The sequence below is a fragment of the Callorhinchus milii genome, unplaced genomic scaffold (assembly GCF_018977255.1).
Source record: "Callorhinchus milii isolate IMCB2004 unplaced genomic scaffold, IMCB_Cmil_1.0 Scaffold63, whole genome shotgun sequence".
NCBI classification, from domain to species: Eukaryota; Metazoa; Chordata; class Chondrichthyes; order Chimaeriformes; family Callorhinchidae; genus Callorhinchus; species Callorhinchus milii.
Window position 1 is genome coordinate 303,719 of NW_024704804.1, and position 13,619 is coordinate 317,337.

General features: G+C 43.5%; 1 protein-coding gene across 1 annotated transcript; it reads right to left on the minus strand.

The window, feature by feature from the left end:
• Positions 1-12,925: 12,925 nt before the first annotated feature.
• Positions 12,926-13,458, minus strand: LOC121851589 (zinc-binding protein A33-like; the record flags this gene model as incomplete). Its single annotated transcript, XM_042345592.1, has 1 exon — positions 12,926-13,458. A coding segment is annotated over one exon (512 nt), but the record flags the coding sequence as incomplete, so codon positions are not given.
• Positions 13,459-13,619: the final 161 nt, after the last annotated feature.

A 13,619-nucleotide genomic window follows, 5' to 3' on the forward strand; every position in this document is an offset into this window, starting at 1 on the left:
TGCTAAGAGTTGGGGAGCAGTGAGGAGGGCAGAGAGAGGAACAGACTCTCTGACCAGCAACTTGTTGAGATGATCAAGCAGTGGCTGAGAGGGGAGAAAATCACAGGAACAACAACAAGAAGTCTACATTTGTAAGATTATATTTCACGCCAGGAGGACGTCAAAAGGCGCTGGACAGTGAAAGCATTTCAAAGATGAGCTGGGATCAGGGAGGGAGAAGGGAAAGGAGCGGAAGTAGGGTGGCCAATGTCATGGAAGGAGAGGAGGATTTTGAGGCGGGACTTGAAGCAGTCTAAAGACGTTGACAGGCGAATGATTGGGGAATGGAATTCCAGCGGTTGTGGGCAGTGTGGCTGAAAGTTCATCGGCAATGGTGGGGAGGATCTGCCCTGGGAAGTGGAGCAGGCCAAAGCCGGCTGAACATAGGGAATGGGCGGGTTGGTATTGGTTTCAGGAGGTGGCAGACGTCGGTTGGGCGAGGCCATGGAGGGCTTTGACGTGCTCCACCACTGTCTCACGCTTTGAAATGCTCCATTATGTGAGAGGCGCTGTGTAATTGCCTGATGTATTTGTTGTGTACACAGCATCGGCTTGAAAGCACTAACGTTCTGAATGAGACCTTCCCAAGCTCAGCCCTGCACAACCGGCCAAACATCAATATCTCGGTAACTCATGTGTTTTCAGAACAGAATGATATCAGAAATTCTTGATGGAAAAAGATCAAGATCCATATGTTTCGCCTTCCACATTCCAGGTGGTCACATGCACATATGTCCCGAACTCCTGTATGCCATATCACATTGTGTTATTTCCTAAAATAAAACGACCTGATATGTGTTTCAAAGAATCAACACTTCCTGCTTCAACCATTTCCCTAGGGAGCCTGTTCCACATGTTCGCTATTCGCTGACTGAAATAGTCTTTCGCGTTGATCTGTCCTGAGTTGAGCCCCTGCAACCGCAAGCCGTGTCCGCTGGACAGTGTTCTGTACAAAATACACGAAGGGCCATTAACCCACTTTCTAAATGTCCTCCATTGGCTGTCCATGCCCCGGTCCATCAGTTTCAAAGTTTCGCCAACACCCTACTTCTGTCACATCCAGATAATAATAATAATAATCCTTGCATTTGATGCAGCGCTTTCCATGTCTTCTCTACGTCTCAAAGCGTTTCACAGATTAGACTATAAAATGAATTAACTGTGTATTTGTGGGCGAAAAGCGGAAGCCAATTGCCAACAGAAGCGTCCCACAAACAGTCGTAATTTGAAGATGATCGATTTATTATTGTTTTGTTTTGGAGGGATTATTATGTGGCGTGTGGAGTAATCAAACTTGCCCAAGGTTTCGCCCAGCCTTGAATTGAACCCAGGTGTCTCGCTTGCAAGGCGAGTTCTCTGAACACTGAGCTTCAGGACTCCACAAGCAAGAATGCACTCTCTACCCTCCAACATTGCCAGGCAGCTTGAAATACCTCGCATTACACACACCATGGGGCTTTCAGCCATTCTGGACAAATTCTGTATCTCCATTTCGCAGTTGTTTTGTCTGACACCCTGGTTTAACTTATTCAAGTCTGTCCCAAGACCTATATCTTTGCCCTCACCAGGGATCATCTTTCCCCAAATCACCCCATTCAGCTCTGATCCCCAAGTTGATGAATACGGTGAGAATTTGCCTTCACCTCTCAAATTGATATGCGTTATACTAATATAAATTTTTAATCAACTTAAAACAATTTTCTTTCACGAATTTGCAAAGTTATTGTTCCGTACTATGAAAAATTAAATTGATTTGATGGGTGTCAGTTTTTTTAAAGTCTTCCTAAATCGTTCTTCTTGCTGCCTGAGCACCAATGTTTCTCGCTGTCGATCAAATGAAGAAATTTTGGGCTCATACCTGTCCCGTTGTGTGACAGTTCACAACAAGATTCAATCTTCGATTGTGACTGAGAATTGGGGATGAATATGAAGCACTGACCTCAACGAGTACCCGCCTGAGAGAGAATCACTGGTCCTTTGAGAACACCTGGATATTGAGCGGGGACAGGTGGCATTCCGCAACACTGATAACAAGTCTAATCCTTGTACATTAAAGCACTTTTGCACAGAGAAATTTATACTGAGTGCAGTCCCTGTTCAAATGATAGCGGGATAAACTCTGATCTGTGGCGAATCTTCCCGCGGACCGTTTAATGAGCAGGAACCATAAGATATTAACGGCGTTTGACTTTGTTGCACATCTGTCTGGGATACGATCATAAGAGCATAAGAAAATAGGAATCTCCTGAGCCAAAGATCACGGAAATCCATCTCGTTTTCCTTCCAAACTTCTTGCAGTCGCTTGGCATGACTTGTATCATACCTTCCAATATACCGTTTCCTGTGTGTTTCTCTCTGTCTGCGCGTATGTAACTTGGACAACACGTGGCATGGAGGGCGCTATACAATTTGAAGTTTTTCTTGTTGTTGGTTGCGACTGTGTTCCTGTCTGTGCGCGTTTGAGTGTTCTGTGGGTGTGTATGTGTGTGTCTCTGTTTGCATATATGCCTATGTGTTTCGTTCCCTCTTTACATATCTGCGTGTGTTTGTGAGTGTTTATCTCTCTGTGTTTGTGACTCTGTGTTTCTGTGCTGTTGTGTGTGTGTGTGTCGATGTGTGTGTGTGTGTTTTTGGGTAAGTCTGTATATGTTTATTTGTTTGACAATATTCTGTACAATGACATGCATCAAAAATATAAGTGAATTTCTCCAGGAATCCTGGCTGACAACACCATCAAGACAAATTGGACGCTCACTTCACTGCAATTTGACAGTCACAATTACTTGCACAATACACTGCCTCGATACTTTACAAAAGTGGTGTCCAAATGACGGCCGCATGTGTCCCGGTGGTGAACGTATTTGACTAGATACCATTTACAACCTTCTAACTTTGCGCTCCCTCCCTGTTGAACTTCCTCGTGTGGCAGCAGCAGGAGCCGACTGTTGGGAGGCCTCAGTGTGGGGAGTGGAATAATACCGGCCATTGGTGCAGTGGGTCAGGAAGGCGAGCATTTCTCTAATCGATCACATGCTTAGCATGTGATTGCCAAACTTTAGAGTAACAAGAGAATACAACATGACACAATGGCTTTGTTCAAATTAGGTGAATTGTTTATTAGCTGATAAGGTAACTCATCAAATAAAACGAAAGGCGGAACGGAAACTCTATCTCGATCCTCTCCTCATCCAATAGCCTCACATAAGCGTACAAGTTGTTGTTACTTACCAACTGAGCCACGTCACCCTCCTCTCCCTTTTGCATTTCTAACCTTCTTAACATATGAAGTTGGCCGTTACCTCAACTTGACGAACCAACGATTATTTGAATAATGTTTCATTTATCTTTAATTCACGATTTTCCTCGTGATGAGTTTATGTTTAAAACAATTTTCTGGTTAAACAGCAACACGTAATTGATCCTTGTTGACTTTTCCTGAGCGTAGTTTGAAAGGAAGCTGGAATAAATTAATGATATTAATAATAATAATAAAAATATGAATGTATCTGGAGGCACTTTCACGGAGCAACAAGGAGGCTTACAGACCAAGGAGCCCCATTCATCCGTTAATTGGAACCTACTTCACAGTATATTCTGTGAAACACTTTCGGAAGCTACCAATTGTCCCACTAGACGATGGCTCGTTGTTAATATTTCACAAATTACATCGAGTGCCACGCATTTTCCTTTATTTAAATAGTTTATATATGTGTTTAAACGGAAAGATCACAAGATATTTGACATCCTCTCTGAACTTAGATTGTGTTGAAGCATAAATGACGGTGTTTGTGCAGCAACTCAAAACCTTAAGCATGTCAGTCACTTCTTGGACAACAAACACTGGGTCTCTGTAGCTTTGGTAGAAGTAATTGACTAAGGTTCGCAAAAATATAAAATTTAAAACATACATTAGCCACAACAGGATGAAGCTGCCTGATATTACGAAGAGTAAGATGATTGATTTTCTTCGATTCTCAATCTCTGCATCAATGCCATTTTCATTTTTCTGTTGCAGGAGGTTTCTGCGGATTCTATTCGAAGCTAAAATGTGTCTGACTGTCAACACATTCATCAGCAGAATCAGAAAGAATGGAACAAACGGAGTTATTATAGTGTCAAACCAGTGAAATACAATCGATGTGGGAGAGGTGTAGTAAACCACTTTGAACTTGCAAAACCAAGGAACTTTGTTCAGTATCTCTCTGGGCTCATACATAAGGTACCAGGGAATGCTGATGAAACAGCTCAGAGAAGAAATTACTCCTACAACCACGGCTGCTGTTCTCTCGGTGCAATAACTCGTTTTCAGTTTCACCCAACAGATGGCGACCAGGCGATCAAAGGTGAAAGCCACTGTGAACCAGACTGACATGTGTGTCACCGCCGACATCAGCACCATTCTGAGTGAACACACGGGAGTGATGTCCAGAAATGTGTGATTGAAATACAGAGAATGTATGTGGTTCAAAACCACTTCGGTGATGGCGAACAGGAGATCGGCCACTGCCATGGCCACCATGTAGCGGGTGATACATTTTGAGAGCCCACACTTTCCTCGGGACAGGACCACAATGGCCAACAAGTTCCCTGTGAGATAAGTGAACAGCAATCAAACATATTTAACTGTTAGCTGCGTAATTTGAAGGTATTTTGCTCGAACTGCATTCACAGAGCTGTTCTCCACCAATGTTCATGGATTGAATTAATCATTTGTTTTCAAAAATATTTTGAATGCATTATTAAGAGAGATTGAAGGGTTCAAACATAGTTATCTCACTTGTTAGGCGACTGCGCCAACCACTGAGCTACATATATAATTTAACCAATGAACTACAGACTAAGGAAAACCGAATAACATATAAGATGTTCAAACTCATTCTCTGCCTTTCGTCTATTCATTTGGACACAAACGATCTCCTGTGACATTACCATAAAATAGAATGAAGTTTCTCCACGTTCCCTGGATAAGCATCCACGAAATAAAGTTGGTAGATTGCAATATTCATCATTCTTCTATATTCAGAATTATGTCAACATTTGGTAGGATCTGGTGAAGTAAATGCTTTGACGATAACCTGAAATTTGTGGATCAAAATTAACATAAATATGTGTTCCGTTCATACGAGAACATGAATTGGAAATCCGCCTACAAATGTTTAAGACGAAGATAACATTTCCACTATTATTGCTAAAAATATACATTACGAAAGCATAATTCACAATAAAATCAAAATATGTAAAGGGCACACACGCATTAAAATTTCGCATCTAAACGCAAATAAACTTGATCACATGTATCTGTTCTACTTGGTTATTATATTTTGGGAAAGAAAGCTTCCAGCATTTCTTGCATTGATTAAAATGAAGTTACAAAATAATTGAAAACAATTCAATCATTCTATTGTTGATCAGATACCAATGATTCCGTGGTTCTCCAATGCTTTTCTCCGTGGACTGCCCAGCTATTCTGTTCACAACATTCATCTCATTCAAAGCACCAACATATCCTCACTCCTATAATCTCCGCAGTTCCATCAATCTAGTACTTGCCAGGCTTCACTGCCTCCTTCCTAGAAAACACAATAATAATAATCCTTGCATTTAATATAGCGCTTTTCACGTCGGGAGGACGTCCCAAAGCGCTTCACAGAACACACTGTAAAGTGAATTGACTGTATATTTGTGGGCGAACGCGGCGGCCGATGGCGCACAGCAATGTCCCACAAACAGTCGTGGATTGAAAATGACCAATTTATTATTGTTTTTGGTTTTGGAGGGATTATTATTAGGCTCTGTGTGGAGTAAGGAAACTTGCCCAAGGTTTCGCCCTTGATACAAGGGTATCAAGATTGTCAAAACATCTGCAAACCGTTCCTACCCTGGAATCTCTCTGGCTCTCAACCTACTGACAGAACTGGCCCGTCCAGCCGCTGACTCGCTCATATACTCACACATCCCCCACCGTCAGACATTCTTACAGCCAATATGTCCTGAAACACTGGACGCTCAATGTCTTCACATCACACCATTTTGAGCGATCATCAGATCAGACCGGAAGATATTTCGCTTGGATTGTGTCTATGGTCCCCTAAGTTACACGCGAGGTAGCGAGCAGACCATCAAACATAAGGGTCACACTACCAGTCTCACAGCGAGAGCAGAGAGGGTTGAGCCAACCACAGAATCATATCCTTCTGGAGACATCAAAAAAGACATCAGCGGAATAGGAGGCACAGCTGGGCAAGGAAACGTAGATGAGTGTGCCATAAAAAAGCTTGTGGTACATAGGGATACAAGTAAAATGCTGCTGTAACTTATTACCTGTAATACCAATAGCTGCAAGAATAGGATAATAAACTATCAGTATCCGATAAATTGTTGGCAAATACTGCCACGGAAAGTAGGCTACAGCCCTCAACATTGTCTATCAGCAGCGGATAGACTTTCAGTCCTGGACATTCAAAGCTGCCAGTCTTTATAACCCAGGACTGTCTCCACCTGGAATAGGCTATTTGCACCAATGATTGTGTAACGCCAATGTTTCGCTGCTGGCACCAACTGCTGACTGGATTCCTTGGGGGAGGTAAGCAGGATCTCATGGGGGCTGAGCCACATTCAAGGTGACGTGTGCAACAACAGAAAGCTGGAATGAAATCTAACCCGTGTTGTGGTCAGGGTGTGTCTGTGTCTGATTCAGGCCAATTGCACGTTGCATTAAATGCCTGTGGTTGTGGGTTGTGATGACAGGGAATGAATGGCGGCCGAGCTCAATGTTATAAGACGAGGTTCGTTATCAGGCTAGTGAGTTGGAGATGAAGAAATTGTTGATCTTGTTCTGGCCCAATATCCATCACACAGGTTTGATCTTACCCAGTGAGAGTGAAACCAATATTGTACCAAACTATCACAGAGTGGATGCACCGATTGCGCAATCTCTCTGTGCGCTGAATTACATATTGTTATTTCATAAGATATGTGATTCGTGTTTCAAAAAAACAACACTCGTTGCTTCAAGCCTCTGACTCCCAAGCGTGAATTTTCCACAGATTAACACTCCGCGAACTGAAATAGTGTTTGTGTAAATTTATTCTGAATTTCACCCATTTAGATGACTAAAGACAGCAATCATGTCGCCTCCCAAAAATCTCTTTTGCGGCGTCAAAATGGCCAATATACTTAGCCACACCTCATAGTCCAGGCCCTCCATTCATAGAATCATTTTTGTTGCTCACATCAATATCTAATATCTGAGGTCATCTGCACACGTTGCGCTGTGGGTATACATTCTGTCGATCCTTTGCCTCCTGTTGTGTGCCCAGTGATGCAACGTCAAATCTTCTCGGGTTTGGCTAGAAGGACAGTTGCTGAATTCTTTGCCAGATGCTGCCCTTGTTGACCAGCTGTGAAGTTTTTACTGCAGCCGAGCTTAATCTCTCAGTTTATTTCGGCTGCTCTGGACTGCAAAGAGATTTGCACGGTCTTCAGTCAGATGTCCACCAAACACCAGGTAACTAAAATGAAACATTTACTGAACAGCCCACATCCAAGGTATCATTCTGGTACATCTCCTCTGTATCCATTCCAACACATTATTATCGTTCCTAATGTGAGAACTTGCAGATATGCAAACAATGCTGCAGGATTTAATTTCTTAATTACTAGCAGCCTCCATGTTCCGTTCCTATACTTCACCTAGGAAGGCGCTGCCCGTTTTGTTAACATATTGAATATTTATTATATATATCGATCAAAAACAGCAGTGGTCCCAATACAGACAAATGGAGAACACCGCTGCAGACTTCCCTCCAAACTGAAAGTGCCACCAAGTGAAACCTTTCCATCAATGGGTGTCGAAATTTCTGTGTGAAAGCTGCCAGTGTACTGGGTTTTATAGGTAGAACCAGAGTGTACACAAGTCCACTGGCAATGGCACATGTGTGCATATCATTCGATAGATTGCACCTGCAGCATTGTTTGTATAACTGCAAGTCCTTATGTTAGGAACGATATTAACCGTTCACCTCTACAGTCTGCTTTCAGTATCCGCGACAATTCTGTTTCCATGCTGCCACTCTCGCTTTAAAATCGTGGGCTTCTATTTTGTTTACAAGTGTATTGTATGATACTATCTAATACGCGTTTTTAAAATGCATAACAACACCAACTGTAGAACCTTATTCCACCCTCTTCGTTAATTCATAAAAAAACTTTATCCGTTTTTTTGGATTGTATTGGCTCTTCTAAATTAAACCATAATTTTCTTTGTGGAGATGTATTTTGTCACGGATTGCACCACTTATTTCCTTTAGTAAACTAGGATTCACCCCGTGCGATCCGGTGTCTTATCTAGCCTGAGCACCGATTGATTTGTCGTAATTTCTCTCGTTTTATTCTTGACCTATACAATTTCTCTGCCCACGTATCCGATACGGTAGCGTTGGCTGCATCCGCATCTTCTGTGACCACGGGAGAAACATCTATCTATACCTTTGACGGGATTGTCCCAAATAACTGTTTCATCGAAACTATTCTCTGTGTCCCACAGAGCATCCATTTGCCATTGGCTCCTCTCCACAGAGTTGTCATCACCCTGACGGGACAAATGTGTTAATGCCACACATTCATGTGAATTCTGCACTGACCGTCCCCTCTTCCTACCACAAGCACAGATACTCTCTCTGAATCCTCTATGGCTGTGGGATGACAACCTCCTGAAACGTGAGGTCCATGAACACACAGAGTCACTCATTCCTTCACTGTCTGTCTCCCATATGCACTCTGCCTGTCTACAATGGAGAGAGTGAGAGAGAGAATGTGTGTGTATATGAGACACTCAGAGAGAGAGTGAGATAAAGAATGTGAGAGACAGAGACAGAGTGTAATATTGTGAGAGAGTGTTAGAGAGAGAGGGAGAAACAACATGTCCTTGTGTAAAGGCCTTTCATGTCGGGAGGATGTCCAAGGCCGACGGACAGACAGAGATTCCGAGTTACTTCGCAGTTTCTCAACAACAAACAATAAACTGCATTTATTTCTCCTCCTTCACGGAGGATCAGGACTCGGAGCTTCTCCTCAGTTTTGGCTCATAATTGACGAATCCATTTTCATTCCTTTTCATGTGTTTATGTCAATAAACTCTTTAGCAATGAATCACACGACACTAATTGTGTTGCTCAGTCCCTGGGTCTGGTTATCAGCATCTAATGCAAAACAGCGGTCAGACACAGACAACAATTCACTGCTTCTCCTTCTCTCCTCGTGGATTTGAGGCAAGTAATCATTTGCAGTGATTCAGTCTGGGTTCAAATTACAAATAAAAACCTGCGTTTCCGCAGTATTGCCACCAGTCGGTGGTGTTGCACTGTGTAACTGCTCATTATATACTGTGTGATTATACTATTTATAATAATTCGGCATTTGATATTGCGCTGTTCACGTCTTGCAGACGCCTGAAAGCGTTTGTTTAGTCAACTCCCTTCTCCTCCTTGAGGGGAGGTGACCAGTGTCTCCCTGGAGCTGATCTGGAGCTCGGCAACAAATGTGGAATGGAGCCATTCCTGCGTGATGGTCACTCGGGTGGACACTGTGATCTCTGCCTGTCCCGGGCTGTGTGTGTGTGTGTGTGTGTGTGCGTGCGTGTCTGTGTGTGTGTTTCTGTGCCTGTGTGTGTGTGTGTGTGTGTGTTTCTGAGTGTGTCGGTGTGTGTATTACTGTGGCTGTGTTGTGTGTGTGTCGTGTGTGTCTGTGTGTGTCTGTTTGTTTCTGTGTGTGTTTGTGTCTGCGTTTCTGTGTCTGTGTGTCTGTGTCTGTCATCTGTCTGTCTCTGTATCTGTCTGCGTTGATGCTCGTGTGTATCGCTGTCTGTGTGTGTATGTTTGTACTCTTATGTGTGTGTGTTCGTGTCTCTCTCTGTGTGTGTATATGTGTGTGACTGTGTGTGGTTGTGTGTCTAAACCCCTGAGCTACAGGACAATTTACAAAGACACTTTGCATTGAATCCTGCAAAAACTCAGTCACGACACTATCCCGTGAAGCGCATTGAGACGTCTCAAAGTCCTGATAAGGCGCTAGGATAAAGACAATTATTATTGTTATTGTTGTTACAAAAAGACTTTTGAATCGCCCAAAAAAACACGTCTCCCCTTTAAGAAAGGCGGACTCGCTTTAAATCAAAATACTGTCTGCAGTTTTATATAATTTTTTGAATGGATTTTTTGATAGTGATTGATATTCCAATGATGAATATTTTTATTGTGCAAATAGAAATTAAATTATTGGCAAAATAAATTTGTATGATTCCAAATCCGTCATTTCTCCCTTGGAAATAAGAGATTTTCTACAACATCGTGATAGAAATCAGGTAATACCTGTCTAAGGCTGATTCAATGTGTTAATCATAACTTAAGGCTGATTAAGTTTGCAAAAGACTTTGCTGAATTATTTTGCTTTCCTTCAAGCGTGTGAGTGTGTCAGAGATACAATTGTTTTATATACTGCATTTATATTCTTATATTTATACAATATATAATATTAAAGTTATTTATATTTTTATACTGTGTGTGTACAGGAGAGACACCGGGAGAGGCTGTGTGTATGTGGGAGATATTGGAAGAGGCTGTTTGTACAGGAGAAAGATTGGGAGAGCTGTGTGTATACAGGCAGGACACTGGCAGTGGCTGTGTATATACAGGGGAGTCAGTGGAAGAGGTTGGTTTATACAGTGGAAGACACGGGAAGAGGCTACGTGTACAGGAGAAACACTGGGAGAGGCTGTGTGTATACAAGAGAGACAGCGGGAGAGGTAGGTGTGAAGGTGTGTAGTTTCTCCATTACATTGTGTGTAAAAGAGAAATGCTGGAAGAGGCGGTGTATGATGGAGAAACACTGGCAGAGGTCGGGTGTCCACAGGAATGACCCTGGGAGAGGTTGTGTGTATACAATCGGAGGCACTGGAAGTGGCTGTTTATACAGAAGAGACCCACAGAGAGTCTGTGTGTATACAGGAGAAACACTGGGAGCGGTTGGGTGTATAAATGCAAATAATGATCCATCAAGAAAAAAAAATGGTAATTTGATCGCTCAATCCATGACTGTTTGTGGGTCGCTGCTGTGCGAAATTGGCTGCCGCGTTTCATCCACATATGTACAGTCAAATCACTTGACAGCATATTCTGTAAAGCGCTTTGAGACGTCTAGAAGATGTGAAAAGGCACTGGATCAAATGCAAGAATTATTATTATTTTTATTATTATTATTGCTACAGAGTGAAGTCCATTTCTAGCCCCGCCAAAACCCTGCAGCACCACTTTACTGCCACCAGATAGCGGGCTGCACAGTGTAACTTCCACAGTATTCTCAGTACACCTCATAAAAATATTAATAATCTTGACATTCGATATTGCGCAGTTCACGTCTTACAGACTCCGCAAAGCGCGCGTTTAGTAAAAAAATCCCTTCTACTCTTTGAGGGAAGGTGAACAGTGTATCCCTCGAGTTGATCTGGAGGTTGGCAACCAATGTGGGAATCAAGCCAGTCTTGTGTGATGGACACTCGGGTAGACATTGCGATTTCTGCCTGTCCCGGGCTGTGTGTTTGTGTGTGTTTGTCTCTCTGTGTCTGTTTGTCTGTGTGTCTGTGTGTTTCTGTTTCTGTGTATGAGTGTCTCTGACGATATGTGTATCGGGGTGTGTCTTTGTGTGTGCCTGTGCGAGCTTGCTTTCGTCTGTTTGTGTGTCTTGGTGTATCTGTGGGTAGAGAGGAAACTTGCAAAAGGTTTCGCCCCCACTTGGGGATTGACCCCCTGCCTCTGGCTTGCGAGGCAGGGCTCTAATCACTGAGCTACAGGACCTGTTGCAGAGACAGTTTACGGTGTATCCTGTGAAGCGCTTTGAGTCGTTCCGAAGACGTGATGATACTCGGGTCAAATACAAGGATTACTATTTTTATTATAAAAAGGGCTATAACCCCATTAAACCTCGTCTCCCCTTTAAGACAGTGACGGCATCCCTTTAAAACCCAAATATGGTCAACAGATCAAAATCCTGCTCTGGCCCCGTGACCGAACCCAGCCCCGCCCCCAGCTCCGGCCCCGCCCCCAGCTCAGGCCACGCCCCTAACCCTGGCCCCGCCCCTATTTGTCTCCTGTTTGTAGCAAAGCCTCCAGCGGCTGATTGACAGAGAGAGAGAGAGAGAGAAAGTGAGAGTGAGTGTGAGAGAGAGGGAGAGAGTTAATGCAAAAAGCGGTTTGGGATTAATGCAGAATTAGGAATATTTTGCACTGATGCACTTTAAACCCCGATGATCTGAGGGGAATTTACAGCCGTTTCCCGTGTTAATCCCCGGCTGTGGGATTAAAATCAAAACCCAAAGTTAACGCAAAACCATATTTATATCATTGTGATTAACGCAAATATCGGGGTTTATTGAACTATTGCACTTGAAACACCGCGGATATGGGGGCTTTTAAAACCGTTTCCCGTGTTGTACACAGAGAGCGCTTTATTATTTAACCAGAAAGTCAATGATAAACCCCATGAGTATCGTTGGGATTAACGCAGATTTAGAAAGCCTGGGATGGGCTTTGAGACGTCTGGCAGAAGTGATGAGGAGCTGTGCACAATGTGTGGATTATTATTGTCGAGATCAGGAGCTGAAAGCTCCAGCCTGACGTTCATTGTGTCACATGTGACTTACTTTAGACTTTTCTCTGTGCAAATTAATTCTACATTCGCTCACAAACACAACCGTCGCTTCATAGTCGATTTCGGAAAGGATTGAGCCGCGGTCCCAGAGTGAAAGGTGTAATATAAACTACAAGCTTTATTGTATAAGGACACAGATTATAAAAGGTACAGACTGGTGGCCATCACAGCCAAACACAGGTCATGGCTGAGGATTTCCTTCTCATTAATCTGTCACTTGGCAGATCCTCAGAGGGTAAGAGTTTTTGCCGCCATAATTCAAACCGGGACCGAAGAAAGGATTAAGTTTCTCAGTGAAAGTCTGGGTGAAAGTGTGGAGATGAGACATGTTATCAGCGTTGTAAAATGTCACCTCTCCTCCCTCATAGTCCAGGTAAACTCCCAGCTTCCTGGGTCTTTCGCCCATGGTCAGTGGGGTGGGAGGTGAGGTACAAGCTTTATATTCATCCCCGTTTCTCAGTATCACAACCCAGAATCCGTTCTCTGGTGACAGTGTGTTTATTATTTTCCTGTTGACAGACACTCGGGCCAATCCCACATCCCACTGTGACTTGTTGTTCACCTGCACCTCCCAGTAATGTCTCCGTGATGTGAAGCCCTCAGACCCCAGGACACAGACACAGGGATCAAACCTCTTCGGGGAGTCCGGGAGCCGCTGCCGTGTGTCTCCGTGTCTCACGCTGGTCAGGTCCTCAGACAGGATGAGCTTGCGATGGGCTGTGTCAGGATCCAGAGTCAGAGAGGCCGGAGCTGAGAGAGAGAAACACAAAAGTGGAGTGAGGGGACGTCTGAGAGCTCAGACCGTGTGTGAATACATCTAAAGCTGGGGACACAATCCAGCTCAGAGGTCACAGTCGGTGTGACGATACGTGTGAGTG